The 16,528-nt window shown below is 35.7% G+C and overlaps 1 protein-coding gene across 1 annotated transcript; it reads right to left on the bottom strand.

Annotated features, from left to right (window-relative positions):
- Window positions 1-6,966: 6,966 nt before the first annotated feature.
- On the bottom strand, window positions 6,967-15,679 carry LOC129761805 (lipid storage droplets surface-binding protein 2-like). The gene is made up of 3 exons (XM_055759583.1): window positions 15,138-15,679; window positions 7,816-8,253; window positions 6,967-7,747 (listed from the first exon to the last, which is right to left on the bottom strand). The coding sequence occupies exons 1-3, from the start codon at window positions 15,292-15,294 to the stop codon at window positions 7,302-7,304; spliced, it is 1,041 nt and encodes a 346-aa protein (XP_055615558.1). The 5' UTR covers window positions 15,295-15,679; the 3' UTR covers window positions 6,967-7,301.
- Window positions 15,680-16,528: the final 849 nt, after the last annotated feature.

Here is a 16,528-nt window from a genome sequence, read left to right as displayed (position 1 = left end):
AAATAATATTACAGCGAAATTCAAATAGATAGGAGTTGGGTGTCAAAGAGCAAATTGTAGTACGGTTAGAGTTCTAATTTGGTTGACAGAAATAATCAAGCTTATTATGAATATTTGAGATAAAATAATAATAACACTTTAAAAACCATTAACTTTCAAGTTTTTATTTCCCAAATGTTATTTTTCCCACTGATTTAGATGTTTTATAGTATCCTGTAAAAAATCGTGGTGTTCAGTTCAAGACAAACAGAGCTAGAAATAAAAAAAAGGTTCAATAACTCTTTGATTGATGAAATTCAACTATATGCGTGGAAGGATATATGTATTTTTTATGTGAGAAAGGTTTTATCTGACTTTAAAGGGATGAATCCAAAATTGAATTCTTGTTCTAAAGCTTGGAACATTTTAAATCCGGAATCACAAAACCATTTGTATCTCGTGATTGGATAAAGGTACAAAAAAAGTTTTTATGCCAAAATGCATATAATTTATTGTTTTTTTTTCAGAAAAAAATTATAGAAAAATTATTCTGATAAAACTAAATGAATTTTCGTACTTTTCTTGGCTATTTTATTCCACGATCTCTTGATGTCTGCAGCATCCCCAGTCACCGTGGCACCCTTCTCCGATTTCGGCTTGACAATTGCCCCATATTTTGCGATTGGGCAGAATTGGCGGACAGGTTGCCAAATTTGGCTTTTGTGAGCCTTAATAAACGGAAGGAGACGTTTCTGCAAGCACTCTCCCCTATACATTCTTCTTCTTCTTCAATGGCACTAACGTTCCTAGAGGAACTTCGCCGTCTCAACGTAGTATTACTTGCGTCATTTTTATTAGTACTTAGTTGAGATTTCTATGCCAAATAACACGCCTTGAATGCATTCTGAATGGCAAGCTCTAGAATACGCGTGATCACAGTGCAAGTCGGAGGAAATTTATTTGACGAGAAATTCCCCCGACCAGAACGGGAATCGAACCCGAACACCCGGCATGTTAGTTATGACGCTAACCACTCGGCCAAGGGAGCACACTCCCCTATACATTATCGAGTCTATTGTCTTGTTAGTGATGAGAACCTTGGTTTTCTGTTTACAGCAGTAAATCCCTTGCCCAATCAAGAAATTCCTGGCACATTTATAAGCGATAACGATCTCAAATTTGCTGTGGAATGCTTCTCTGGCAGTACTTTTATAGACTTTTATAGGCCTGGGAGCTGTCCAAAATCCATCTTCACGTACGTTCGTCATCCATCAGCATGCATTCTTCATGTTTCGTCAAAACCTTGTTGTGAAACCCTCAAATCGGGGGGAAATTAATAGCTCATTTGAGATGCTTCTAGAAGCATGGTGTCCTCAGTAAAGTTGATTTTTGGATTTCTCGCCATCAGGGAGAGACAATGGTAAATTGAATATAAAAATCAACAAAAGATTACTTCAAAAGCTTCATAACCATCACCTTAACCTTGAAATATTATTTTTTTTCGTGAAATAAGTCATATTTTAAAAATATTTATTTTATAACTGTATTTATATAGAGTTCAAAATTGTATATAATCGAATCATATATAATGAAGTCCGTCCTGTCATACACCTGTTTGAGCAAAGAAAAAGGTTATGAGAAAAGTTATAAGCCAAGTTGTATGGAAGAAATTAATTATGTTAAAGAAAATTGAAAAAAAGTTATTTGAAAGGACCCAAAACACATTCTTTCTATTTCATTTCATTTCATAATTCATTATTAATTAAATCCAGCAATACGTTGAACAGAAACTTGCACACAACAAAAATTTTTGACGTAGGACTACGTCTAACCGTTCAACATAGAAGCCCATTTAATATTTCGGTGTGAAAAAGTGTTCAGTTTTTGAACGCTAATAACTCCTCAATTAATGAATGGATTTTGGTTCCAAATACACACATTGATAGGAAATATCCTCAGCAATTGAAGAAATATCAGTTTTTCAGCCCATATAAAGTTCAAATTGATGAAAAATTGGAAGAAATAATTCCCTACTTTCCCATACATTTTGTCTGCGCTCCCGCAGCAAACAGTTATTAATTACAAGCAACCACGATTACGGGCGAAACGTTTGGATAAGATGAAGGTGGGGAACGAAAAAGAGGATCGAGTGTCTTTCTCAAGGCAATGAGGGTGGAGGTGTAGTGCAGGATTAGGGTAAAGTTTTCCAAGTGTCTTTCTCAAGGCTAGAGACGAATGAACTGAAGAAGTTTAAAGTCTTTATAATAAAAAATCTGACCCACCTACTTGGCCACATTCTATCATCGGACGCCAAGTAGGAAAGACGCTATCTTGAGCATGATTTTCAGCATAAGAGATGTCGCTGCATTTGCAGGCGATGTATGCGGTGGGATACCGCAAGAGTGGTATACAGGAGTTTCTATAGGATGTGGAGCAGCGGAGCCTATCGAAGTGTATTAAAAGCGGTGGAAGCGTCACACCGGGTGAAGGAGAGGCTAATCGCGCTCGATTTGATAGAATGCTGGAGTTTTTAAACGATTTTATTTAACTATGATATATTTTTATGTTTGTATGGCGCTGTACCACATTAATTGAGATTTGACCCCTTTCCTGTTGACCGATAGATCTGAAATTTGGAACACACCTTTATCTCTGCAGTCATTATAAAACTGCGTATTTCATGATCTTGAAAATCCAAGATGGCGACTGTTACAAAATGGCGGAATACATATTTTCTCAAAGCCACATCAATATGGGTTATGAAATGAAGGGGATTGACCAGGAGAACACAGTTATTTATGAAAAATGCAAATCCAAAATGGCCGCCACCACAAAATGGTGGATTACATATTTTCTCTAAAGCCCATCAATATGGGTATCAAATGAAGGACTTGACTAGTAGAACACAGTTATTCATGAGGAATACAAAGCCAAATTATATCACGATACCAGACGGTAAATTTCTATTACGATATTTTTTTTTTTTTTTTTAACCAAAATATATATTTTTATTAAGGCTCATATGGCGTCAACCTGACGGGGCCGGGAGTTCAATATTTCGACAATGTTTGCCTTATAACTATGTTAGTAATATGTAACCGATTACTCGCGGTTGGCTCGAGGTTAGTATTACAAGTGTTTTCGTAATTGTGATGTTGCTGTCTTCAATGATCTGTACCTGTGCCCGACACGGGATACTTCCTATTGGGATGCAGCTGACCATTAATCAGCAACGCCCCCCTAGTCTGTACCCCATATCTAGCGTGGTGCGTCTTCTCGAGGAATCCAGGATAGAATGGTCACTAGCCGGCGCAATCATCAGCTCGTGTAGAGTTGGCATGAGCGGTACAACCTTTGGCTTTTGTTGAATCATCAGTGGACTGCACAACCTTTGGCCCGTGTATCTGTAAAGAGTGTGTGTATGTATTGCCAAATATGGCAAATTACGATATGCTTGCCATCAAATGTGTGTTCGTTGCCGGCTGAACAATAACCCCTACAACATTTGCACCGCACGACATCATGGACAGATAAAAATTGGGGATGCCCAAACAAGTTTGCTTCCCATACTTTTGCAATTTCTCTGTCATTTTTTATTTTGAGGAAGGGTGCACTTCATGCGTAAGGTACTTATGGTATAAAGACATAAAACTTGACAGAGGAGTCAGTTGGAGTAGATTTTCGAAGTTATCAATCACCAATGGATTCATGATCTTGCAACGGATGAGAAATCTGTAGGATTATTTTGTGAACTGAAGAGTAAGCGGGGGTACCAAGGGGTACCAAGACTTCGAGACTCATCGTATGTGTCGAATGCGAACACTCCATGGCGCGAGCAACGATATTGTATCCTCTCAGCTTCAATTCACCCGAAAGAGAAATTGAGAAGGTGACGAAAGTAAACATCATCAATAAGCTTTGTCCCTTGATGCCTGAAGATAGAAGACACTATTGAGAAATCTTTGTAATCTATATAAATAAAAATGTAAGGCAAAATCTGTTGTTAAGCGGAAAACCCGGGATGGTTCGATTTTAGCCTTCTTCATTTTGTTGTATTCGTCTCTTCCCGTAGATCAATATAGTGTAGAGAAAATCGGAAAATTTTCTGAAAACTTTGAAGGAAGGTCGGGATATTTGGAAAATTGAATTCCCACATGTTTGAAAATTACATCATAATAAGCGTTGTTTGTCCATTCGATGTTTGCGCTATCGAAATTGATCATTGTTCGTAAGTGGAAATGGATTTTCAGGCGAAATAACGCATTTCCACATCTTATATTCTATAAATAAAAATGGAAGGCCAAATGTGTTGGTAAGCGGAAAACACGAGGAAGGAATGGTTCAATTTGAGTCATCTATATTTCGTTGTATTCGTCTCTTCCCGTAGATCAATATAGCGGAGAGGAAAATCGGAAAATTGAATTCCCATATGTTCTACAATTAGCTAAGCGTTGTTAGTCCATTTGATGTTGGTGCTAACGAAATTGATTTTTGTTCGAAAGTGGAAAAGGATTTTCAGACGGAATAACGCATTCCTATATCTTCTATCTATATAAACAAAAATGGAAGGCCAAATGTGTTGGTGTGCCCTAAACCCGAGGGAGGAATGGTCCGATTTGAGTTGTCTTTATTTTGTAATATTCTCTGTATCAAACATGTATTCCATGCAACGGAGAAACATGTGATTTCCAAATGCTTGAAGAATTTTGAACGAGAATTGTGTCTGAATATAATTTTATATTATAAGGACGAATTTTTGTAGAGGTACTAGACAATTTATAGTAAAAGGAAATTGTAAAGGGTCAAAGAGTAATCAATCAATGAAGAGTTTAGTGATTGGACTCACTAACGTTCACTTAGTAAGAAAACATGGAATACTTTCATTCAAATAAAAAATCTATTTTGGGCGGGACGAAGTTCGTCGGGTCAGCTAGTCAGTAATAAAATTGATGAGTATTAAATAAAATAATGATAAATGATACCTTTAAGCTGAGTTTGATTCAATGAATTGAATATCCGACGACATTTTTCAACATAGTTTCTAAGTACATGTTGTAAAACAACATTTCTACTATAAATGTAGCACTGCATAGGTATGGACTGTTTTTGATTTAAATATTTGGCATGACGAGCTTTTCGTAAAAGTGATTTCTTACAAGAAAGAAGGCGTGTTACTCTCATTATACTAAACGTCTAATACGAAAGACGTGGCTATGAGAAATTCGCTGTCCCAGCTCGTTCGTCCTATGCCATCAGATCAGATCAAAAATTATATTGCATCACAATCAACTTGACCTTATGTCGCATCACAGGGGAAATGGCGCTTACGCCACATCACAGTGGCGCCATTTCGTTTTCAAGCTTTTACGGGGTCATTTTTTCACATTTCTGTAAAACTACGCAGTTCTTTAAAAGGATTTGGTATTCTTTATCGATCTATAACAAAAAAAAAAAAATGTCAATTTTGGCGCTTACGTCACTTTGCGAGACTACGGCAGAATACGGACCGGAGCCAAATGATTTCTATTGATGTTCAGACGTTCTACAAGTCTACCAATCGTCAGGTCACTCCAAGCCACATAATGAGTGAAGGATTTCTTGAATCTTCGTGCTGTTGGTGTGAAACTTCCAATAAAGCAACTTATTTCGAGATTGAGCTTTATCGATTTTAAAAAAATTGATTTGTTTTTCAATATAACCGTATCCGCATCGTAACACTCATGTTATAATCAACGGATTCCTAATGAACGACACCACAAGTTGCATGTAGTACTCACATACCCACGTATCGTTATTTGTAGTTATGCATTCAATGATGCCTGGTTATAGTTGATCCTGAAAATCGTTTGAGGTCTTTACGTGAAGTAATTTTTGCATTAGATTTCATGGCACCAAACTTGTAGGGACTAGTTTGAAGCCCAAATCATCATGCAACGTGTTTTGAGCTCATCCGAATGGAATGTTTAGGGTCTCAGTTATCGCCTTGGTCGTCAGATTGAGATTTCCAATCAACAATTTTTTTTGTTCAATTTTCACTAAGGCTTGTTGATTGAATCTAATGCATTGAAGGATGAGACATTGGAATCTATTCATTACTTCCCCTTATCAACAAACAGATGTTACTTGCACTAACTTGTGCGATAAGTTTAGACATAAAACCGGTGCCGACGAATACAATGGTGAGTGCAAAAATAAAGACACCCCATTCTTCCGCGATAGGCACCGTATTGAAATCGCTAATCACATGAGCCAGTCACCAACGCTCTGGAACCGAATACACGGCTGCTGATAAAACCAGCTAGCCAGAACGCAAATGAATGTAGACTCTGTCGGCGAACATAACCACACAATCATTCGTTTGGTATGTGTGCCCGCGATGCGGTAAACTTTCGTCCGATCACGCCACTTTTGAACTTTGGAGCTGACGTTAATCATCGCCTTAAGCCTATATAGACGAACCGCATGAGCGCGATTTGTTTACATTGGGTGCCGCGATTCGTAATTAGCGCCGTCTCCCTGGCCCCGTGTTTGAGCGGAGTATTGCGCGACATGTTTGTGAATAGTATTTGCAGATGTGATTCGCGTAGATTCTTTCCAGGCTCTGGGAGAGATTTGAAAAAGGCGATGGTGGCTGTAAGGATCGTGGGTAGCTAAGGCCGGTATGGTGCAGTCGTAATAGTAAACAAAAACATTTTTTGATTGTGAAGGGAGAGGTATTTGAGAAATCCCATTGCCAGATTCACAGCGTTTGGATATCATAAACTCAATTGGTTGACCCATACGCTGACCTACGAGAAACTTCCACTGAGACATGCGATTACTACGCTTCAATTTATTGCAAAGCAAATATGAATTGAGAAAAATGAGCTCTTAACTCGTGAGAAAGCGACAATCACAATCATCGCATATATTGATTTAAACTGAGACGAATATTTGATTAAAGGTTAGATAAAGGTGATATAAAGTACAGAAGTTAGAACAACAGAGTTAAGTTTCATCTGCATACAGGATACTTTTGAAATCGTTTATTTTTCATTTACTCAAAAATAAATATCTAAATACATTGCTTATACGTTAAAGGAAAAATGCTCCTCCAAATTCCATTCGATCGTCAGCATCCCGGCCAAAAGCGACCGGGATTGAGACAATCTGTCTTGCTCAGGAACCGTTACAATTTAAAGAAACGTACTCTCAAATCCGCGCACATACACTTTTCATTACGAAAAAACACAGCATGCAATTTGGCTTCAAATTTAACGAACTCTATGGGAATAAATCATTACTACACTAAAAAACTATTGCTTAATCAGTTCAGCCTAACCCTAACATCCATCGCTGGATGGCTTCGGGTCCGTGTCTGACCGGCGCTGTTCCTCCTTGAGCGTTTTGGCGCTGTTGGTGGTTGCTACCACATCGGAAACGGTTGTCGCGGATGAGTTGGAATCGGCCGGGGTAGACTGTTTTGGCTGCTTATCCCCCACGGGGGATAGACCGTTCTGTTTCTGGCCTTCGTTGCTGCCGCTGGAAGACTCTGCCTGTTCGGTAAGGGCTTTGTCCGTCTGGGGGACTTTATCGTTGAGGAAGTTCAAGTACTGGGTGAGGCGGAGTACAGCGATCAGGGTTGCGATGTAGTCCTTCACGTCCTCCTTCCGCAGCGATTTGACCTGGTGCGAAACGGTACGGTAGACGCGGCGAGCAACCTTGTTCGAGAGACGTCCAACGGTCTGGACGGTGTGCAGTACCGGATCGTCGCTAGCGGAGATGGGCGCTGTGTGTGGAAGGAACATGTGTAAGAACGATATCAAATTGCCTCTGCATCTTTGAGTAGGAACTTACCTTCATTCTCCTCCACATCGGTGGCACTTTTTGGGAAGAAGTAATCAAGCAGCCGCTCCGCCAACTGAGCAGTCGTGTCCACCCCGGTAACGGCGATGCTTCCGTACTGAGTTGCCAGCACTTCGTTAGCCTTCTTCCAGGACAGATCCTTCAGTGAAGAAGCCTTCTGGTGAGATGCCGATCGCAACTCGCACACCTTCTCCGTGTAGGGTTTCACCGTCTCAAGCACCCTTGTCTTGGCTTGGTTGTAAATCTCCTGCGGTTGCTCCTTGATGATTGGGGCATTCTCTTCCAGCTTGTCGATGCCCTTGACCAGCGTCTGATCGACAAGCTGCAGAGGACGATCGAGCTTCTGCACCAGTGGGGCGGAGATGGAGACGGCCCGGTGCACTACATCCTCAGCGGTTCCGAAGGCCCAGTTCAGGAGATTGTTTGAATCTGTGAAGAAAGTACGAAGAGAGGGTAGGCAAAATAAGTGGCGTCGTTTGTTCCAGAAACTTATCTTATCGGTGGCAACAGTAAACACTTGAAATGAATCATGATTTGTGGAGGTTTATCTAAGGGTTTTTCTTTGTTAGATTACAATGAATATGATGGACTTCGGCTGGCCAGTACTGATATAAAATAGTCCTAATTGACCCCTTTGAGCATATTAGGGACCGTACGTTTTGGGGCAAACTTGAACGCTTCATTTGTTCGGATTCCACGAATAAAATCGTTTGCTTCGATGTGAATGAGACGAAAGCGAGCCATCGGTAGGCCTTGTTAGATTCTTGGCAAACTAAGGATTTAACCTTTAAGTATATAAAATATGGGTTATTTCGTGATCCATCCGTAACAGACGGAACGCGAAACACGAGAAATCTCGTGAGCGGTCCGCAATGTGTTAGTAAACACCATCCAACCCGATTTTTTCAAATTTTTAATTCATTTAATTTTGTTATCTGAGACGAACCAGCCCAGGAGGCTCAAAGTCTCAAAAATAAAGAATAAAAAAAATTAAATTTGTTATATTTTCGGAATATTCATTTCTCATAATTTGAAGTTTTCCAAATATTTGTTTTATTTAATTTTTTAAATTCCATTTTCAAAATTTTAAAACTTTCGAAGTTTTTAATTTTCTACTATTTTATTTAAAAAAAAAAATTTCTTGAGTACGGAGACCGCGATAGCGCTTTTCTTGTTTTATGCAAACATTTTTGACTTGAACCTTTTAACGTAGGATTTCGGCTTTCGAGAACATATTGGAGGTAGAAATTGAAAAAAATCTAGATTTTATTACTTATTGCTCATTCATTTTTCGATGGTTTTTACCGTGTGAGTGCTTACAGCTTTTATGCTTTATGCTTTTTGAGAATTCGTTCTTTTATTTCACAACCCTATATTTCATTTACATTATCTCCGGAAAATATGTGGTCCGCTGACCATAATTCGAGCGACAATAATAGTGGTAGTGATATTGTCATCCATAGGATATAATTACGACAGCAAGTGATTAGTGAGAGCAGTAAGAGATTTATTATTTGAGAAAGATCCAGAACAGAGCTCTTTAGACGAATTTCAGATTTTAAATTCAAGATTTTGTAATGAAAGCGATTATTTTACAGAATTTCCTGGTCCGAAATGTTCTCTTGATCATTACGCAAAACCCATTGAACATTTTTCCACCCTCTATTTTCACTACAATGCCGTTACACTCAACAGGTTTTGAATTCAAAAAGAAATCTAAGACGAAATTCACATGCCGTTATATTGGAAATGGGCATAACTAAATGTCCATCTTTGAAATCGTATTGAAGTAAAGGATCAAGAGACATACCTTGGTTTCGAAAAATATTTCCTCGGGAAAGAAAAGCAACAAGGGCGAAATTTAAGGCGATGTGTAGAATGTAATAATACTAAAGACGAAAAAGTGAAAAAATCAAATCTAATTTGTTTAATTTGCAAAAGAGGACTTGACGCAGTAACCCATGATTATGAATAAATTTGTTCAATTATAATTTTCTCATTATTAAAAATATTTACTCATTGTTATTGTTTATAAATTTTATAGATACCACTTTTTATGTGTTGTTTTTACCTCGAAACAAATTTTGTGACCTAATCAGTTATCTGAGTTTATTAGTATTTTTTACAATATACCCAAACTCATCCGGATTTTTGGTACCTGCTCACAAAATTTGGCCCGTGCCCAAACGGTTAAATGATTTCATGAATTTTATGTTTTATTCATTTTTTATTTTGGTTCATGCTTTTTTGAAATTTTCCTAATTTTCAGTTTTTAGAGTTTTAATAAAAAAAAATCTGAGCTTTTCTGAACAATTTTTTGAGCTTTTGCATTTTAGATTTGAAATCTTTTCGGATTAAGAATATTAATTTTTCTAATTGATTTTTCCTAATTTGATTTTTTTTTAAATTATATATTTTTTTTGCGAATTTAGTTTTTTTTCTCAATTTAGTTTTTTCATTTACTTTACTTTTAATATTATTTCTTATTCCTCGATGTTCTGAAAGTTTAAATTTTTTGAATTTCCAATTTTCAGAAGTTTGAATTTTCTGTATTTTAAATTTTTGATCATTTTTCTGAATTTTTATTCTTATTTTTTTTAGTTCCGTAATTTTCAGTGTTTTTTTATTCTGATTCTTGAATTCAAATTAAAAAAAAATCAAAAAAAAAATATTTTCTGAGCATTGTTTATAAATTTTATAGATACCACTTTTTATGTATTGTTTTTACCTCGAAACAAATTTTGTGACCTAATCAGTTATCTGAGTTTATTAGTATTTTTTACAATATACCCAAACTCATCCGGATATTTGGTACATGCTCACAAAATTTGGCCCGTGCCCAAACGGTTAAATGATTTCATGAATTTTATGTTTTATTCATTTTTTATTTTGGTTCATGCTTTTTTGAAATTTTCCTAATTTTCAGTTTTTTGAGTTTTGATAAAAAAAAATTTTGAGCTTTTCTGAACAATTTTTTGAGCTTTTGCATTTTAGATTTGAAATCTTTTCGGATTAAGAATATTTGTTTTTTTAATTGATTTTTTTCTAATTTGATTTTTTAAAAATTATATATTTTTTTGCGAATTAATTTTTTTTCTCAATTTAGTTTTTTCATTTACTTTACTTTAAATATTCTTTCTTATTCCTCGATATTCTGTAAGTTTCAATTTTCTGTATTTTTAATTTTTGTTCATTTTTCTGAATGTTTTATTCTCAATTTTTTTAGTTCAGTAATTTCCAGAGTTTTGTATATTCTGATTCTTGAATTCAAATAAAAAAAAAATAAAAGATGTTTTGAGAGAAATTTTGTTTTATCTAATTACAAAATGATATTCAATTTTCTAAATTTTTTAATTTCGGATTAAGAATTTGATTTTTTTATAGAATATAGCGTTTTTAGAATTTTAAATTTCCTGAATTTTCAATTCATCGAATTTCAAATTTTTTCTTAATTTTACTTGTTTTAATTAAAATTTTCTGATTTTTATATTTATTTTATTTTAAATTTTTGTTTATTTTTCTAAGTTTTGAATTCTTTGCATTTTCAAATTTCTGGGGGTTATACAAATTCTCAATTCTTTTTCAAATTTGCCTTTTTATTTTCGAAATTTAGTAATGTATGATTCTTGAATTTTTCGATTTTATATTTAATTTTTAGATCTCTCATATTTTTAATTTTTTTTCTTTCTATTTTTTTATTTTGATTAAACAGATTGAAAAGTTAAATACTACTTTTCAATCTTTTTAATCTTTTATCTTAGTTTTTCAGTTTTATTTTATATACAATATTTTCAATTTTCAAATTTTGAAACTCAATTTTGAAAAAAAAGAAGAAAAACTTATTTTTTCAATTCTAAAATTGTTGTTTTTTTACTCTCATTTTCTGAATATGGATTTTTAGAATATTAGAATATTTTTTATTAACTAATTTTTGAATTTGTTTGTTTTAGAGTTTTTATTTTATTGTTGAATTTTAGTTGTTTAATTAATCAATAATATTTATTTTCTTCTATGTTTTTTTAAATTTCAGAATGTTAAATTTCGTGATTTTTTTTGAATTTTGGGTTTTACATATTTTTAATTTTCCAAATTCCTTGAAGCTATTAATTTTTTGATTCATTTTATTATTATCTAATTATTTGTTCTCTTTTTCTATTTCTAATTTTCTGCTTCTTCATTCTTCTTAATTTCCCATTTCCTGAATTTTTGATTTTTTCGCAATTTTTTTGTTTTGTAACTTCTCAATAGCATTCATTTGTATTTTAAATTAGCTTTATTATCAGGTTTTTGAATTTTTAATTTCCAAAGCATTTAAATTTTCAATTGAGAAAATTTTAAATTTTTTTCATTTTCAATATTTTCCGCTTTGTAATTTTGAATTTTGGAATTTGCATGTTTCTGAATGTTTAACAAATTTTATTTTCATATCAATACTTATTTAAAAGTTTCAAAATAAAAAAATAGCTAGTTGGAAACATTTGAAAATTATTAAAATTATAAAAAGAAGAAAAAATCTACAAATTTTCATTCTTAAAATTTAAACCTTCAACAGAACTATTCAATTAAAAAAAAATTACAAAAAATCAACTGAAATTTTTCTATTGAAAATTCTGAATATTTCGAGCAATCGAGAACTTAAAACAGAGAAAATAAAAATACTCTCGATTATACACAGTTCGAAAAAATCAATATGACTATAATCTATGATACCTATGATTATCTCTCACTTTCAAAGAGATTCTGGATAAACTATTTTTTTTCATGTGAGAAAGGCGTTTTCTGACATTAAGGGGATGAATCAAAAATTAAATTCTCTTTTTGTATTGAAAAAACGAAAAATATATGCATTAGAAACAAATGAAAGAAAAAAATTGATTCGATTATATACAGGATTTGATGAAACCGGAGACTGTATATAATCGAGTCCGCCCTGTATTAACAATATTATTTCATCAAAATGAATAGTTCTGCTGATTTTTGAAAATATGCACGATCTTCTCTCAATACTTTTGATAGACGGAAAGAAGCTTTCGAACAATCTATTTAAATAAATAAAATATACATCATTTAAATGCTTAAAACTTCAGCTTTTGGAATATTTTACGAACATATTTTTTTCTCAATGTTGGTAGATAAAGTGGACGAAAGTATCGGAGAAAAAGCTATTTTTCCGTTATTTCAAAGATTTTGTGGACTAACGCTATTTTTTGCTAACTAACTTAATAGAAAATCAAATTACCCTTATCAACCATCTTTCGTTTGATTCCTATAACGTTCATTTTTCATAAAGAGATTTTTTTGTTTGAATGAAAAATTACCTCTTCGTCTTTGATGATGAATAATTCAATAAACCATGATTGTACCGCAAACCGAAAAGCAGTTTTTGGTACTCAAATAAATGCTGTACAAGTTCAATTTGTTGTTATGACGAAAACAAATTTATTTAACATCAAAGAAAAAGTGCCCAAACAGGCAAAATATTGTAGTAGCCGGCAAATTTTTAGCCTAGTGTATCCCCAAAACACCTGCGAACATTTCATATTGACACGTTCAGCCGTTTTTTTAGCCGATCGAATTAACTTTGGAATAAATTGAAGGAGCGCTTCAACGCATATTGCACCAGAAGTTCAAATTGCTATGCGTACTCCAAGAATGCACAATCCGTAACTTTCGTTCTCATACGTTTGTAGTTGCAAGGAGTGATGATACACACACGTTGTCATGTTTGGTTGAAATATGTGTTATATCTCTATGTAACCAGCCTCCAAAGGAGGAAGGATGTCAAACCATCATAGAAACATTTCTTGTACTCTAAAATCCTCATATCCCAATTTTGGTTCTATTTGCAGTATTGATTCTCGAGTTATGCAGAAATTCGTGTTTTGTTTGGATGGAAGCTCCCCTATTTTAAGAGGAGGGGTATGTCAAACCATCATAGAAACATTTCTCGTACCCAAAAACCTCCACATGCCAAATTTGGTTTCATTTGCTTGATTAGTTCGCGAATTATGCAGACACTTGTGATTCAATTATATTATATCCTCCCTTTCAAAGGGGCAAGGGGTCTTTCATAGAATAATCTCCGATCCCAAATACTCATTGTATCAGTAGACAGTTTTGATCGTTCTGATCGAATGCCGGATCGAATTTAGGCACATGGTATTGCAGAAATGTTAGAAAAAAAACTTGAGGTTGTGGAAACCACCGTAAAACATTCAATACTTGCTTCCGCCTCAGCGTATATTATTATGTGACTCAACCTGTTTATCTATCGCTACGCTGTTTTCACGGTGCTATTCTAAAATCTCCCGTCACTTCAAGCTAGACGAAGCAGCAAAAAAAAGCCGGTTGGCTCCGGCACGGTTGGGTCCAAAGTACACGCCGACTAGCGCTTATTACTATATGGCTCCCCCTGTCACAACTTTTGCAAAACGCAACGCACTACGGGCGATGAGCTACACAAGAAGTACTTCGAATTTTGCGGTTGAATTGGCCAGCGCAAAGCTCGCGCAAGGGAAGACGTTATTCCGGTTTTTGTCTGTTTGCTATCCCACTCCGATAAGTACCTCGAGAAGCACAGCGAAAACATTCCTGCAAACCTGTAATCTGGGGCGCAGATCTTGTTCTCGTTTCGCACGGTCGAAAGGCTTCTCGTTTTCCAACATTACTGTTTGTGTTTTGCAAAAAATAAACAGTAAAAATGATACGGCGAGTTTACTTATTTTGTTCGTCTCTGTGCTTGAGTCATGCTAGCGTTCGCACATTACTTGCTTGCTATCTTCGCTGCCGTCCATTCGTTTGGACAAGTTCCTATAATTCTACAGCGAGTTATGTAATACGAGGAGCGTGAATTTTATTTTCGAGCGAACCTTCCCAACAAGACGCATCTCGACGTGAACCCATCAAGATATTTACATGTTTTGCTCCAAAGTCCACTCGTCCAATTGTGACGTCAGTTCCATTTCACAACTGCGTCGCAAAAAAAGGAAACACCGATACTCTGACGGTCCGATAATTTTCCTATCATACTGTTGCAAGTAGCAGTTCGCACAAACGATCACGTGGCTCGGAAGCTAACATTCACTGGGTATATTGTAATGTGGGTTTGGATGCAATTGTCCTCAATGTCGAATCAATTACGGCGACCTGTTGGTAGACAGCAAGGGATACCACTCACAATTCCGCAAAGTACCGTTCGCCATCTTTGCATCGGCTCGCAATCAGACTACGTGGCTTGGAAGTCAGTGAAGAACAGACAGAAAAAAAAACCAGCCTCCATTCTTTTGCACCAATTTAGAACCCAGTGTACTTACCCTTCACTCTACCGTACACGCTTTGGGTTTGCTGCCAGGTTGCGTCCACTACCGGTAGCTTGAGCATGCGGTCCAGCGACTCCAGATGTGGTAATAGGCTGGCCTGATGCTCGGTGACCCCAGGGGCCTCTCCGTTCGAGTGTGCTTTCGAGGACATCTTACTTCTTATTACGAACAATGGAACCAGAAAAAAAAACACTGAATTGTTCTAGATCACTTCAACGATAGACAGCGACTCGGGCACTTGACACAACTACAACTCGCAACGGACGAGAATTGAATGGAGCAAACGGTGGACCGTCGTTTGGAGTAAGCTTGGGGATACTGTTCGCTCAGAGAAACGGAGTTTCACTCAGTCTCTTCCTCTCGTCTAAATTAGTAACCACACTATGATTGGAATCGTTGCTACTCTCACGGCGTGCTGCAATGGATTCGATCGCACGATGATCGCATGCGTTATCACTTCACGCGGCTAGAATCTCTACTTTCTCACATAAATTAATCTTGTTTCGAATATCACGTTCTTGTTCCGGTTTTGGTACTCAAATGTTGCTAGACGAGGAGTGCCATTTGTTTTTATACCGCAACCGGTTATCACTTCCTAATGAGTGGACTTCGAATGTTCGATAAGGTTTCGCTTATCCGATTCAGGGTAAACGCCTAATTCAAACAGTTAAGACTATTGTTATGTATTTATTTTCTCAGTGTGTCATCAACCCTGTTATGAAATGTTACTATAGAGTTTGTAGATATGTCTGCACCCTTTTATGTGAAACTAACACAAAAATATACGTACGAATTCCTGGCTTGAAGATGTCTATGGACGTGTATACAGGCAATCAAATCATAGCTCTGACAGAGAATCTGATTACATCCTTCGTAATAAGTGCAAATTTGAAGGAGCTATGTCTACTGAATATGGCAGGCTAGGTTCATTCCCTGCTTTTCTCGGTAGCTGGCTGTAGTGATCGATATCTCGCGTAATATCGATCATACAATTTCAAATTTATGCTCGTTGTAAAGGTGACATTTCATTATCCCTTAGTGATAAGAAATTTAGATCAAAAGAAGATTGTAAAAATCGATTTCTAGAGTTTTTTTTGCCAATAAGACCAAGACTTTTATGAGAGAGGCATTATGAAGCTGCCTTCAGAATGGTAACAAATTTGAGAACAAAATGGTGCATATTTGACCCAAATCGGACAATCCGAAGCATATTAAATAAAGTTTCGAATTTCACGCAATAATAATGGATTTCTTTTTCTCCAACCTAATATTAATTAAATATTCTCGGCTTGTTCGATCTCTCATTTTGCAACGGACAAAACAGGGACAATATGATTTTGGTTTGTCCAGTCGAAAATATGATCATGGTTTGTCCACTTTTTATA

Source organism: Toxorhynchites rutilus, chromosome 1 (genome assembly GCF_029784135.1).
Source record: "Toxorhynchites rutilus septentrionalis strain SRP chromosome 1, ASM2978413v1, whole genome shotgun sequence".
In the NCBI taxonomy this organism is placed as follows: domain Eukaryota; kingdom Metazoa; phylum Arthropoda; class Insecta; order Diptera; family Culicidae; genus Toxorhynchites; species Toxorhynchites rutilus.
Note: the sequence above shows the minus strand (reverse complement) of the source record. Positions and strands in the feature narration are given on the sequence as shown.